Below are 15,060 nucleotides of genomic sequence, written 5' to 3'. Positions count from 1 at the left end.
ATGGGCTCTAGGAGCGTGGGCTTCAGTAGTTGTGGCACACGGGCTCAGTAGTTCTGGCTCGCAGGCTCTAGAGTGCAGGGTCAGTACTTGTGGCGCATGGACTTAGTTGCTCCACGGCATGTGGGATCTTCCCGGACCAGGGCTCGAACGGGTTCGCCTGCATTGGCAGGCGGATTCTCAACCACTGCACCACCAGGGAAGCCCTATTTTGAAGTTTTAATGGCTAGCTGGAGGAACTGTAATTATCTGCCAAGAATTAGGAGTTTATAATCCAATATATTCTACGTAGACTGTCAGTCAATGACTTTGATTTAATACTGCTTTCTCTTGGTACCTTGTTGAAAATTTCAGTCAAAGAAATCTTCCAAATTAGTATAAAATACTTACTAACCCAGGAGAAAATTTCAGAAGTGGGATTTAAAAGAAAACCGATATTCTTATATGTGTACATGAAAATGGCTCTTAAGTACTAATTATAACTAGACTGTTCAAGGTGTCAGAGATCTTCAAATGAAATTCAAAATGTTCCTATTTGTAATTATAAAAGAACTAGAAGAAACTGATCATTAATATTTGGCTTTAGCTAAGTGGCAGACTAAGAAAATTTGAAAAATCTTTTGTTACAGATATCTAGACACGCTAGGTAAAATATGAACTATAACACAGAAATTTAAATATGTAGTTGAATTCACAAGAAACAAAAGGCAAACCCAATGCAAGAAATGTAAAGAGAATTGAGAACCAGAGGGTTAGGTAGATAAGCCTTTAGGGGTGATTGTCAGAACTGATAAAGAACATAAGTTTTAATGCCTTTATACGGTTAGGAGCCCACGCCTTAAGCCAAAATAAAGTGAGGCTTTAGGAAAGAGACTTTTGCACCTTCAGTAAAAAAGAAAAAAGTCCATCCATTGGCACAGAGATAAGGAAACAGGACTTGAAACTGCTTGGGCTTTGGGTTTTTAATTTTAAAAAGTTAAAACCTCAGGCTGTATCGTGCAATGAACTTGGAGTACAAAATTCAAATCATTTGCATGGTTTGAGAACTCCCAAACTAAGAAATTAACATAAATATCACTCCTGGACTGGTTTTACCCTGAGGCACCTGAAAGATGCATATACAAAGTACTCTGGAAAGAATTCCACAACCCAGGCCTCATGGGAGCCCCATAGAAAAAATAGGCCCCACCAAATAAGCACTCACAAGAAAACTGACAGAACACGCAAGGAAGCAGCACATCTTGCTTGAAGATCAGACAGTGGGCAAGAGGAGTAGAACTGTATGCATTTGAAATAACAGAAGTCTAAAAGATAATGAAATGGAAGACTTTTAATTGATTAAACTCTTGAAAAAGAATTGAAACTTGTAGAACAAGTTACTAGGAAAAAAGAAGCAAACAAAAGTTCTAGAAATGGAAAACGTGCTTATTAAAATTAAAAATGTATTTACCTGTGTAAATAAGGCATAGTTGAAGAAGATAGTTATTTGAATGAGATAAAATTACCCAAAATGCAGCATAGAGAATTAATGAATTGCAATTATGGAATTAAGAGACATATTGGATAAAATGAGAATGTTTAACATGTAGAATAGAAGCTCTAGGAGGGAAGAATAGAGAAAATGAGGAGGGAGAGGCATATTTAAAGAAAAAGTAGTTGGGAATATTCAAGAATGAATTAAAAAACACAAATTCATATTCAATAAACACGAGTGTCCCAATAGAAAACATATCATAGTATAACTGCAGAACACCAGAGACAAAAGGAGTTCTTAAAAACAACCAGAGAGCAAAGGCAAATTTTGTGGAAAGAAACAGCAGTAAAACTGTCAGCAGGTTTCTCAACAGGAATATTATTTCATCTAGTCCTACCTCTGCTGGGAAGGGCCTGGGTCCTGGAGGGTGGAGGTGGATATAGAACAGTGCAGATGCCTGTATTGTTTCTCACCTGTATGGGACACTTATCAATCTGGACCTAGACTAATTTCGGGTTATAACTTGAGGAATTCTCTAACAGTTGCCCACATTCCAAGGTGATCACAAATGATTTCATATTATTTCATAATTCAGGCAAATTTTCCAAGTGTTATTTAAATGTGTTCGTTAACACAGGAGAAGTGTTAGGTATTGTGACATATTTCTTGCTTTGGCTCATAAATTATAACATGTATTATAATTTTATATTATATGCTGCGTTGGGATTTGAGAATTTATACTAGTTCTTACCATGACTTTTTTTTTTTTTTTAAACAAACAAGTGAGGTGCAGTATAGCGTACCTAATGAATTTTCTTTTTTTAATTCACGTTCTTTTTTATTTATTTATTTATTTTATTTTATGACTGTGTTGGGTCTTCGTTTCTGTGCTAGGGCTTTCTCTAGTTGTGGCAAGTGGGGACCACTCTTCATCGCGGTGCGCGGGCCTCTCTTGTTGCGGAGCACAGGCTCCAGACGCGCAGGCTCAGTAATTGTGGCTCACGGGCCTAGTTGCTCCGTGGCATGTGGGATCTTCCCAGACCAGGGCTCGAACCCGTGTCCCCTGCATTGGCAGGCAGACTCTCAACCACTGCGCCACCAGGGAAGCCCTACCATGACTTTTAAATTATGTGTTCATAGAAACAAAAGCTAAAGTAGACTTAACAATTCAGTATTCTTTCTCTGTAAATTGCTTTCCTTGATCAGTGACTTGCTGTTACCTCTCTGAGGTCCTGCTTTCTTTTAGCAATTAAGAAAGTGTTATTTTTGGAAATGAGAGAATCAGCTTTTTTTTCGCCATTTGCAGATGCAAGTGTTTGGATCATCTGTGTTCTTGGTTCAGTCAGTTAAGGGAATAATACAAACATTTTTATATTTGCTATGACTGAAGATATTTTATAATTTCTGTTAGGATACTCATATTTTCTGCTAGTATTGTTTCTACTAGTATTTTCAATGTGGTAAGAAGTCTTGATTTAAGGATTTCTTTCTTTTTCCTTTTTTGATGTAACCTGGAATTTTTGAACCGTTAATTTATATAAGGATTTGTAAGCATTCAAGTGTTGTTAATACTCTAAATATCTTAACACATTTTTGCTTTTTAAACCTCCTTCCTCCAGAATATAAATGGAATTTAAATATTCATACACAGTGTTTTTTGCGGTATTTCAGCTGAGCTCCTAAAAATGTTGTTGACCTTCACATTCAGTCTTAATTAGATGGCTCTGCACTTTCCTCTCCTTTCAGAGGCTGTACTTGGCCATCTGATTAATCATCTTAATAAGAAAAAGCCTTGTACAGTAATCTCATGTAGCACATATGTTCTCACATCTACCTTCTGAAACTAGTCAAGGTTTTTAACTAACGTTAAATGTTAAACCAATCACCACTTAAAAAATAATGTTATGGGATGGTAGAATGCAAATGTGTATTAAAATGTATACCTATTTTAAAGTAGCAAATGAGTATTAACCAAGGATTGAAATCAATATTTGTAGGAATATAGAAGCATTAAAAAATTTAGATAATGAAGACCTGTGTTTTGGAAGTGTTTGTTTATTCGAATTCCTTTGTCATTTCTCTCTTCCCATCTCCCTTGTATATATATATATATTTTTTTAATTTAATTTATTTGTTTGATTTATTTTATTTTTGGCTGTGTTGGGTCTTTGTTGCTGGGCGCGGGCTTTTCTCTGGTTGTGGTGAGCTGGGGCTACTCTTTGTTGCGGTGTGCAGGCTTCTCATCGCGGTGGCTTCTCTTCTTGCGGAGCACGGGCTCTAGGTGTGTGGGCTTCAGTAGTTGTGGCACAGGGGCTCAGTAGTTGTGGCTCGTGGGCTCTAGAGCACAGGCTCAGTAGCTCAGTAGCTGTGGCACACGGACTTACTTGCTCCACGGCATGCGGGATCTTCCCGGACCGGAGCTCGAACCCGAGTCCCCTGCACTGGCAGGCGGATTCTTAACCACTGCGCCACCAGGGAAGCCCTCCCTTGTATATTTTAGATACATTTAAATTAAAAAAAAAGATAGGCAGTTCAGTTTTATCATGATAAGAATTACTGGTTAGTTGAAAGCTAAAATATTAACTTTTTTGTTTTTAATTTATTTTTTGGCTGCATTGGGTCTTCGTTGCAGGCTTTCTCTCGTTGTGGCGAGTGGGGGCTACTTTTCATTGCGGTGCGTGGGCTTCTCATTGGGTGGCTTCTCTTGTTGCAGAGCACGGGCTCTAGGCGCGCGGGCTTCAGTAGTTGTGGCATGCAGGCTCTAGAGTGCAGGCTCAGTAGTTGTGGCGCACGGGCTTAGTTGCTCCGCGGCATGTGGGATCTTCCCGGACCAGGGCTCGAACCCGTGTCCCCTGCATTGGCAAGTGGATTCTTAACCACTGCGCCACCAGGGAAGTCCCCACTTTGTACTTTTATGTGTTTTTTAATTCCTCAAAATTAAAAGTTAAAGTAATATATATTTAATGTGATAAACATAATGTTAGAAATACTGCAGAAAAGCAGCAGAAGAAATGAACAGTCACTGCTGGGAAAGAGTCATTGTTAACATTCCAATAATTAACATTGTATTATGTTTTCTCATGTATGTTTAAAATATGAGCTTGTACTGTGTAGTTTTGTGACCTTTTTTATTATTTAAAAGTATACTGTATTGTGAACACTTTTCTCGCTTGTGAAAAATTCTTTTACCACACAATTTTTTATTCCTCATAACACTGTCTGGATTTTTGACACACTTTTCATCTTTTCATTTAGAATTTAGAAAGGAGTTGAGGAAAAATGTTTTAAGGATAAAATGAATTTTTATAATAGAATTCATAAATGAATTAGTGTTTTTTGCTACTTAAAATATTTAGGCTGTTAAACCAGAAAAAAAAAGGTGAGGGACTCTTTTACACTAAAGAAGAACAGGACTTCCCTGGTGGCGCAGTGGTTAAGAATCCACCTGCCAATGCAGGGGACAGGGGTTAGAGCCCTGGTCCGGGAAGATCCCACATGCCGCGGAGCAACTAAGCCCATGCGCTACAACTACTGAGCCTGCGCTCTAGAGCCCACGAGCCACAACTACTGAGCCCGCGTGCCACAACTACTGAAGCTCGTGTGCCTAGAGCCCATGCTCCGCAACAAGAGAAGCCCGCGCACCACAACAAAGAGTAGCCCCTGCTCACCGCAACTAGAGAAAAGCCCGTGCGCAGCAACGAAGACCCAATGCAGTCAAAAATAAATAAATAAATAAATAAATTGTAAAAAAATTGAAAAAAAATAAAATAAAGAATATATTATGTAGAACTATTAAAGGAGATGATCCAGGACATATGTATTTCTCTGGATCCATTTGGTATTTGTGGTTTCTCTGAAATCTGAGAGCGATAACAGCTCTAGAACCTCCACCTCTGAGAGGAGCAGTTCCACACGTGGTTTAGTGCCCTCCCACCACTGACTTCATTTCTCACCTTTCGGAGCCTAGGTTTCCTTGTGTGATGAATGTGGATAATAATAATAGCACTTTCTCATAGGATTATTGCAAGGATGAAATGAGATAGCAGATTTACATGCTTCACTTGGTGCCTGTTCACTAATATGGAGAAAGCCCACTGCCTTTTAACAAAGCTCCCTGTGTGTATCTTTCTTTGTCATTCAGATTATATCCATTGGTGCCCAACTGTTAGTGGCAATAAAAGTTCTTATTTTCTGAGGATTTTAGCCAGCCACCTTATTTGTGTTGTTATTGTTTGTAGTATAAATCGTAAATGATTGCAGAGAATTCCAACCTAGTTAAACATTCAGGGAAATTTAAAAGCTTTTCAAATTTAATTCTACTTGTAAATTGCTTAAGACCTCTTTAAAACTATTTTTTGTTTTGCTTATGTATTTTTTTCATCAAAATGTCTCCACCACCTGTTTTGCTTCTTCTTGAATTGTTGGTATTCCCCAGGATTCTATCTGAATGAGCTGACTGATCGCTTCTGTCTCCATCCTTGACGTTAGCTCTTATACCAATAGGACGATTACTTCCAGATAATTATTTTCACCTCCACCCACTCTTGAGTTTCCTTGTTCCAGTTGCTTACTAGACATGCTCTGTGGTTCTCCCAGGATTTCTCCAACGCTACACACCCAAACATAGTTATCTCCCATGTTTTCCTCACCCACATCTCCTGCTCTTCCTTCTAAGTGAATGGTATTTGCATCACTATCCAGTGAGTCATCAAGCAGCCACCCCAGTCATCTGGCCTCTTTCTCCCTCATCCTGTGCTTTCAATCAGGCACCAAGTAGCCCTGACTTTGTCTCCTACATACCTTTATATAGAGCTTCTCCTCTCCCTCTCCTCTGCCTTCGCATTAGTTGGCCCCTCATCTCCCCCTGGGGCTGTTGCAATGAGCCTTCTAACTGGGCTCTCAGCCTCCCAACCTGCCACCCGTTCCCCCAGGCTCTCCAGCACCATTGCCACCCGTGATATTTCTAAAGCCTAAGTGCAATGATCTCCCTCACATGTTTAGAAACGTTTTTAGCCCCCCATTGTCTGTATAATAAATCACAACCTCTCTGCGTAGGCAGGCAAGACCCTTCATGATCTGGATAGTCCTCCTTGTGCAAAATTTCTCTCCAGCCACATCTTTTGGCAGTTCTTCCCTCCACACCCATCAGCACTGACCTCCAGTAGTCCTGTGCGTAGTTGTCACTTCTCTCCCTTTGCCTCAAACGCAGACCCTTCTCTTCATGTCAAATGAAGCCTTCTTGACTATCAGCTCCCCTCCCCCCAAACATGAAGAGCTGATCAGTGTTTCCTTTGTGCCATCACAGTATTTTTATTTTCAGTGTTTCGAAATTCTTTGGGTACTTGTTAGGCTTTCCTCACCAGACTAAAGGACAAGGGACTCTCAGTCATTTTGGCGTTCCAGTGCCTCACCAGCCCTTGGCGTAGGTGGGTGTTTAAAAAAGGATGTGAAAAATTGTCCATGAAACTGAGGATTTTTAGAGGAGGAAGCAATATACTTAATGGAGGAATGAATAATTCTTCTATCAGCTATTTTTAAATGGGATGTGGGAGAAGGATTAGATGAACTTTTTGTAGCTTTAGGTGGCAGAGTTAATGTCAGCAGAGAACTAGACTTCTGGTTCAGCCATGAAGAGCACAGTGAGAATTATAAAACAACAGTGCCATCTCACCCTCATTTGGAATCTAGAGTTGGTTTGCGTTATACTCCTGCTTGGTCACTAAATGTGCTCTTTTCTTAGTTTTAGCCCTTTTTTTTTAACAGAAAAATGGAGATTATAGTAGCTCATATGGTTGTTTTGAGGACAAATGAAATAACAAATAACATTTCAGGGTGCCTAGGCTAACGCCTGACACTGAACAGTGCTTTATAAATGTTCATTGAATTTGAATTAGTCTCCTGTTTCTGGATGCTTTTAGTAAAACCTTACTCCCACTTTAAATATAAGTAAATATAAGTAATGTGTATGCATAAACTGACACCATAAAATAAAGATTCAATTGCCTTTCTTTCCCTCAAAGATTTATTCATTGTACTGATGATTCCCCAGATCCGTGTATGGAATATGAGGTAAGAATCTTTTTTTTTTTTTTTTAAATCTTGAATAAAATTGATAGTTCTAGATGAAGATGTATTGAGAATTTCTATTTATTCTTAAGTGAAATGAATCAAATTTTTGGACTAATTTCTCTGGGAACCTAGAGCCATTGAAGTTTTAAATTTATGAAATATACACATAAAATACATGTATTATGTACATATACATACACATACAGTATATACACAGTATGTACATACTATGGAATATTGTACATATTTTGAAATGAAGCAAACACCTTCATACTCACCATCCAGCTTAACCTGTTTAAGCTTTTTAACCTGATTTACAAGGAAAAGTAGTCACCACCATTTTACCATTTTTATTTATTTTTTCTATGGTTCTCTCATTTTACAGATTACATATAGAAGTAAGAACAAAAGGACAGCGGAAAACTTTATTAGAAATAGTAATAAGAGTTTAAACATAGCAACTCCCTCCCCCGCCCCCCAATAGCAAACCCATATTTTCCTGGTTTGAAGGTATACACAACACACACACACACACACACACACACACACACACACACACACACACACACACACACACACACACACACACACCCTGAAGTGGGCAGTGTTCTTGGATGTTGTCGTTAGTTTAATTTCTTCGTCATCTGTTTGCTTATAGTCACTTGTATATACACATGCTTTCAAAAGTTGTCCACTGACTCACTGTACCAAGTAATTCTTAGTGTGTTGAGTGTATATATTGGCATATCTTCTGTGAACAGGTAATTTACTCTTCACCAAGCCACCAAACAATTCCTCCATCTTTTAGCACTTGTAATTGAGATCTTTACATACCATTTGTGAGGGGTATGTAATATATTAGCATTTTCCCAGGTCATTAAACATTTTTTATAACATTATTCATGTGTATGTAATACATTCATATCTATTGTTTCACTGAACAAACATCTATCAAGCACTTGCTATATCTTATTTGTGCTAGAAACACAAAAATGAAAAAGAGTGTTTTCCTAGTCTTGCCCTGCGGCGTAATGTTTGTTGTAATGTCATCATCTATCCCCGAGATTGATTTCACCGGCAGTTTGCTCTTTTATTGCTTTTTGGGGAATATGCCATCATCATGTTAGTGCATAGGGTTTAAAACCCAGTTTTAAAAGCCCAGGAAAGTGAGAGTAATTAAAATGAAAAAAGTGGCAAGCAAAATCCTATGTATTGTGTGCTTGCGTCTGTGTGTATTTAAAACGGTACCTACTATATGCTCATGTATTCATAGAATACTTCTGGAAAGATGTATGAGAAATTGTCAGCACTGGTTGCCTGTGAGGAGGAGGACAGAGAGACTGTTCGGGGGGAAGACTCACCTTTTACCTTTTTAAAAAAATCAAGTACAGTGTTTGTATTACCTGTCCAAAATGTTATTTCAATAGATAATGCAAATTTTCCAAAAACTTAATGACAGTTTGTAATAATTGAGGATTTATTTGTTGCTTACATAAAAATTACTGTAGCTGGCAGAAAATATATTTGCCAGTATCAGCTTTTAATAGGTAACAACAGTGTAATTTTTTAGTGTGGGATTCTTCTAATAATTAGGTTCTTTTTAAAAAGGTGGCACATACAGAGCTTGACCAAGAGCTCACAATGATGAAAATTGGAATCAGCGCACTTCAAATTTCTAAGACATATTTTAGCAGTACAGTTTTGTTTTGTTTTTAAGGAAAGCAACCTACTATCAAAAATTTAAAAATACAAGAAAATATGAGGATCCTACCACCCAGATATCCTCAGTATCATTAGCCTTTTGACCTTTAACTTCCCTTTCTTGAGATATTTGTGTGTGTGTGTGTGTGCGCGCGCGCGTGTGCACCTGTGCGCATATACACTCTCCATAAGATGCTTTATGTGCCACTTTTTTTTTCACTTATGACATAGTATAAGCATTTTCACAGTTCATTAAATTTTTTTTATATCATGATTTTTAGTGGCTGCTTATCTTAAATATTTGCCGTTCCATGTTTCACTTGACAAACATTTCCTAGGCACCTGCTAGGTATTACATACCTGTGCTGGGAACGCAAAGATGAATAAGACCCAGCTCCTCACCCTTAGAAGAGAGACTTGTGTCAGATTATCCTAGTACAACATGGGGTGTGGGCTTACTCTTGAATGTTATGTACAAGAAACTGGGTGGCATGGGAAGGTACAGAGCCCACTGGGGGGATTCCTGGAATTGGGCCTAGAGTAATTCAAGTCCCATCTCCTAGGTCTTGAGGGGCAAAGAGGTGTATGCCAGGATTCGGGAGGCTGGGGGCTCTAGCCATTGATTACAATTAATACTTCAAAAGGACAGGACTAGTTTTTTCCAAAGAACATTTTAAAACCAGACTCAGAAGCATACATTTGTCAACTGTACTATTTATAAATTACAACAATATGAGAATTTGCACATATTAAATAATAAGTTATAGTAATAAGATCCATTTATGAATTGGGCCATTGGTAGAATTGTATTACTTTAAAATAATGGGAAAATCATGAAAGGGTTTTAGTGAGTCTTTGTGATAAGCTGTAATAATTTTATCAGAGTATTACAGAATGATGCTTAAGGTAGATAACTTGGAAATTATTTTACTTTTTGATGTTCTTAAAGGAGTGAGGAACATATGAATTCTAGGGAAACTTATGGCCCAACGATGATAAGATGTGACTATATCATCCTTTGAGTTGTATGTTATGTCAGAACTCCCAAAATGGTAAATAAATGACAAAGGCGCGTTTTGTCATAAAGAGTTTTAATACAATTTCCCCTATTCTGTTAGACTAATAGATCACAGCTCTGTTCCCTACATATCATGTCAGGAATGTTTTATGATGCCTTTTTTAAAAAAAAACACTTGATAATGGCAATTGTTAAGACATAGTCTCAACATAAAATTGTTTATTAGACTAGTAAATATTCTCTTGTTACATAGTTGTGTTCCTTTTTTCCTTTGTCTACAGCTTGTTCTTCGAAAATGGTGTGAATTAATTCCTGGTGCTGAGTTCCGATGTTTTGTCAAGGAAAATAAGCTTATTGGTGAGGTTTTTGGTTTTTTTGTTTTTTTAAACCTTTGAAAGTAATTGTTAAAAGAAGACAAGCTTTTGATGGAAATAAATTACTTAGTAATTAAGACAAGGGTAACAATCAGTTTTTATCTCAGATGCTACCTCTAACCAATTGGCACTGACTCTCTGGAATGCTGTATTGACAAGGGTCTTGAGGCCAGATTCTGTTTCCACAGAAAATAGTCTTGTTGATGAATCACATCAATCTGGATTCCAGAGATGAAAGTGGTGGCCTTTACTGTTCTCAGGATATGTGTAATACTACCTGCTTTCTCTCTGGGGCTTTCCTAGGTATTACTAGCAATACACTGCTTATTTTAAGCAGCGTAAAAAGCCCAGTTTTTGAACATTTATTTCTATTATTGAAGCACTGTTTATTATTCTAGCAAGAGAAAATATGCAAAGAAGTACATTGCTTTAAAAGCCACCCATTTTCTTTCCTCTGAGGTTATTATTTTGTCTGCTATGATTTATTCAAGCTAAATATTGTAGATAATTTGCTCTTATTTTGTCTAAGCACATTTTCCATGAGGTAGAATTGATCTTCAACCAAGAAAAGTGTGATTTGAACAGAATCAGATCAACACTATTTATTTATTGAATGTGTTGTCGACGTTTAACTTACCTGAAATACACCGGGGTTGTTTGAATTTATTGTATAATATTGTTATATATCCCTGAAAGAAACACTGCAGTATTAAGTACAGTTAAAGAAGGGAGTCATATTGGCATGTGATTAAGAAATTGGTTGGAAGCCCTTCTTTCAGAGCAGAGAACTTTTTCTTAGGTCTAGAGCAGATTAAAGGAGTTCTTACAATACTCCCTTTAGTGTTTTTGGAATAATGTCAGCAAGTCACTCTGAAGAAAGGAATGTTTACTTTTCCATGGCTTGAAACATCAGGCTTGTGAAGGCAGGATAGCACGTATGAACAAGGAAAATAGACCGTGAAGTGCAGTATGATTATGGAAGACGTATGGTGAGGGGTATTTTACATTTTCCCAAAGAAAGTGGAAAAGAATGCCAATTTTTAGACAGTTCATTGGAAAAATCAAAGAAGAAGCAGTTGACTATGTGGGTAGGTTTTAAATTGCTTCTTTCATTTTTTACATAAGAAACATTTTTATGACTTTGAATTCTTCCCATTGTACTAAGTAAAAATAACTACTGTTTCTAAAGTAAGAATGCATGGCAATATGGAATTTTAGGGTTCACCTAGCCATTTGAACCTTTACAACTGATAAGCTTTATAACTATATAAAATGCTGACTAATGTGTGATGCCATAGTCATTCAATCTACTTTAATGGTTTCCTCAAAAAGAGGTTTAAATCACATTTTGGTGTTTTTGAAAAGAATATTGTGTAATAATGAAATATAAAATATTTTCTTGTCAGGTATTTCTCAAAGGGACTACACACAATATTATGATCATATTTCTAAACAAAAGGAAGAGATTTGCAGATGCATACAAGACTTTTTCAAGAAACACATACAGTATAAATTCTTAGATGAAGACTGTGAGTATTTTTTATTGACCCAGTGAAATGAAATGCGTAATGTTACCGAACCTTATTTCACGGTGGTACATATTTTAAAACTGGATTCAAAATACTGTATTTTAAGCATTTTATTATATGATGGTATTGCTGTTGGGTTTGCATGTTAATTTTACCTTATTTAACCAGAGTCCCTTTTTAGTACCGAGATGGTTCTCTCTCTTGTCATTTGAGATATTTTATTATACATTTCAAAGGGTCTATCAACAGAGAACCACATGCTTCTGTTATTAGGACTAAATTAGCTAGTTGACTGATCTACCTTTCTAGATTTTTATTTGAATGATCAGATAGCACCAGTTACAAAGTAAACATTTGTGAGTTGTTTCCAAGAGTTGAAAGTAAGAATTGAAAGTGCTGTGTATGAGACAGTTTTCATGCATTGTCAAGTTATATCTGCTATGGTTTCTGTTTTTCTGCTTGCCAAGCCTGGGGTCTGTGGCAGGTTTTGACTTTTAAAAAAGGTGAATCATGCCCTAAGCATGGCTAGATAGTGTGCTTTCCTATTGAAGATTTTACCCATTTTATTCCCCATCAAGCAGTTAGTGATTGATGTTCCTTTCTCTGATATAGATAACCTGTCTCTAATTGTGAACTAGTTGAGACAGTGTTGGTGTTTGGTTTGAATTTTTAAACAGAAGGGATTACGCCTGAGGATAGAGAAAAGGAAAACAAAATTATATAAGTAAAACATTGCAGGATACCATTTTATGTTTGAAGTTTTGAGATGTAGAAGCAGGAAGTCTTTTGAGTAACTAATAATAAAACGCATTTTAAGTTTCAAAAGGAGGCGTAGATCATGAAAATAGAAGTTCGTTACTAACTTCAGGTTTTTTCTCCTTTGCAGTTGTATTCGATATATATAGAGACAGTAGGGTAAGTAAAAATGACATTTGATATGCTTTAAATACATAGTCATTCTCTATGGAAGGGCCCACCGCTCAACAAATATTTTCTCAAATCAGCTAAGGTGCTTGAAATTCACCATGGCCGAGAATCTCCCCTTAAAATATCCTTAACACTAGGAGACATGATATCTTCCGTTATTATGTATCACAAATTCAAAGATTATTAATTTAACAGATGGCTAAGGCCACCCTGTGTCCTCCTTTCCCCTTTTGTCGGGGGGCTGGGTCTACTTAAAATAGTTGAGTTTGTACTCTTCGGTGTGGCCAGGAATTTGTCATTGGATATTTAGACAGTTATTATTTTCAGTCACCTGAAAGGCCCTTAGCATGATTTGAGTCGCTTGCATCTTTAGACTGAAGATGAGGATTCGAGTAGTTTGTATTTATTCTGTAATCTTGAAGTGATGGAAACTTCTGTAGTGAAAAAGAAAACAAAAACCTGACCTAGTAAATCCTGCAGCAGAGATTTCACTATCAAGACATGCAATCTTTTCAGAGAAATTTGGGTCACTAGGTGTCCTGTGACAGTGCTCACTGACTTAGCTGTTCAGAGGACAGCAGTTGTGTTTTCTAAACATGAGACCCCTGTGTTTCTTAAATGTCTCTCACATTTATCTTCTTCCCTCTCCACGCTCCTAATGCCTCATTGTAGTGATGCTTGTGATACCTTTGAACAATTTTTTGGACAAAAGGAGAGGCCCATATGGTCATATCCCAAAATAACTGTTAACTGTTTACTCATCTCTGTCAAGCCAAAGGCATCACTTACTCTGTTTTCATGTATGTCTTTTTTTTTTTTAACATCTTTATTGGAATATAATTGCTTTACAATGGTGTGTTAGTTTCTGCTTTATAACAAAGTGAATCAGTTATACATATACATATGTCCCCATATCTCTTCCCTCTTGCATCTCCCTCCCTCCCACCCACCCTCCCTATCCCACCCCTCTAGGTGGTCACAAAGGACTGAGCTGATCTCCCTGTGCTATGCGGCTGCTTCCCACTAGCTATCTATTTTACGTTTGGTAGTGTATATATGTCCATGCCACTCTCTAACTTTGTCACAGCTTACCCTTTCCCCTCCCCATTCCTAAAGTCCATTGTCTAGTAGGTCTGCATCTTTATTCCCATCTTGCGCCTAGGTTCTTCACGACCATTTTTTTTTTTTTTAAGATTCCATATATATGTGTTAGCATACGGTATTTGTTTTTCTCTTTCTGACTTACTTCACTCTGTATGACAGTCTCTAGGTCCATCCACCTCACTACAAATAACTCAATTTTGTTTCTTTTTATGGCTGAGTAGTATTCCATTGTATATATGTGCCACATCTTCTTTATCCATTCATCTGTCGATGGACACTTAGGTTGCTTCCATGTCCTGGTTCTTGTAAATAGAGCTGCAATGAACATTTTGCTACATGACTCTTTTTTTTTCCTATAAAATATGTATTATATATTTATATCATATTTGTATTTATTAATGTATATTAAATATATATTATATTTAATATATAAAACATGTATTTATATAGTATATAGTATAGTAGTATTACTATTAGGTTTTTTTATTTTTCTTTTTTAAATTTGACACAAATACTTTAATGCACACAAAGAGTAACAATGCACAATTGGCCAATACCTTAAACAAACCATTTGGTCATCATTTAAACTTCATTTTCATGTGGATCTGCTTTCTTTTTTTTTTTTTACTCACAACTCACACACACGCACACTGTATTTTATTTTTACAAGAGATAAATAAACTGACGCCAAGCATTGTAAATGGATGACCACAACAAAAGCAACAATGATTGCAATTACCAAACACGAAACACACTCATACTATGTCATATTACTGACATTCAGTCCAGTATTCCTCCACTGTAACACCTCCTTTACTTTGCAGTGAAAATTGATTTGTATATTTTTTGCCTCTGAGTCCTTGTGGG

General features: G+C 37.0%; 1 protein-coding gene across 1 annotated transcript in view; it reads left to right on the top strand.

Annotated features, from left to right (window-relative positions):
* The window catches only part of CDC123 (cell division cycle 123), a 55,884-nt gene that overhangs the window by 25,767 nt on the left and 15,057 nt on the right, over positions 1 to 15,060 (top strand). The window contains exons 7-10 of the mRNA XM_036845068.1: positions 7,492 to 7,540; positions 10,541 to 10,616; positions 12,040 to 12,162; positions 13,049 to 13,077. Coding sequence (XP_036700963.1) covers positions 7,492 to 7,540; positions 10,541 to 10,616; positions 12,040 to 12,162; positions 13,049 to 13,077 — 277 coding nt within the window. The remainder of the gene's footprint in view (positions 1 to 7,491; positions 7,541 to 10,540; positions 10,617 to 12,039; positions 12,163 to 13,048; positions 13,078 to 15,060) is intronic.

The sequence above is a fragment of the Balaenoptera musculus genome, chromosome 2 (genome assembly GCF_009873245.2).
Source record: "Balaenoptera musculus isolate JJ_BM4_2016_0621 chromosome 2, mBalMus1.pri.v3, whole genome shotgun sequence".
Classification (NCBI taxonomy): Eukaryota; Metazoa; Chordata; class Mammalia; order Artiodactyla; family Balaenopteridae; genus Balaenoptera; species Balaenoptera musculus.
The sequence above is the reverse complement of the archived record's forward strand: the minus strand, read 5'-3'. Positions and strand labels throughout refer to the sequence as shown.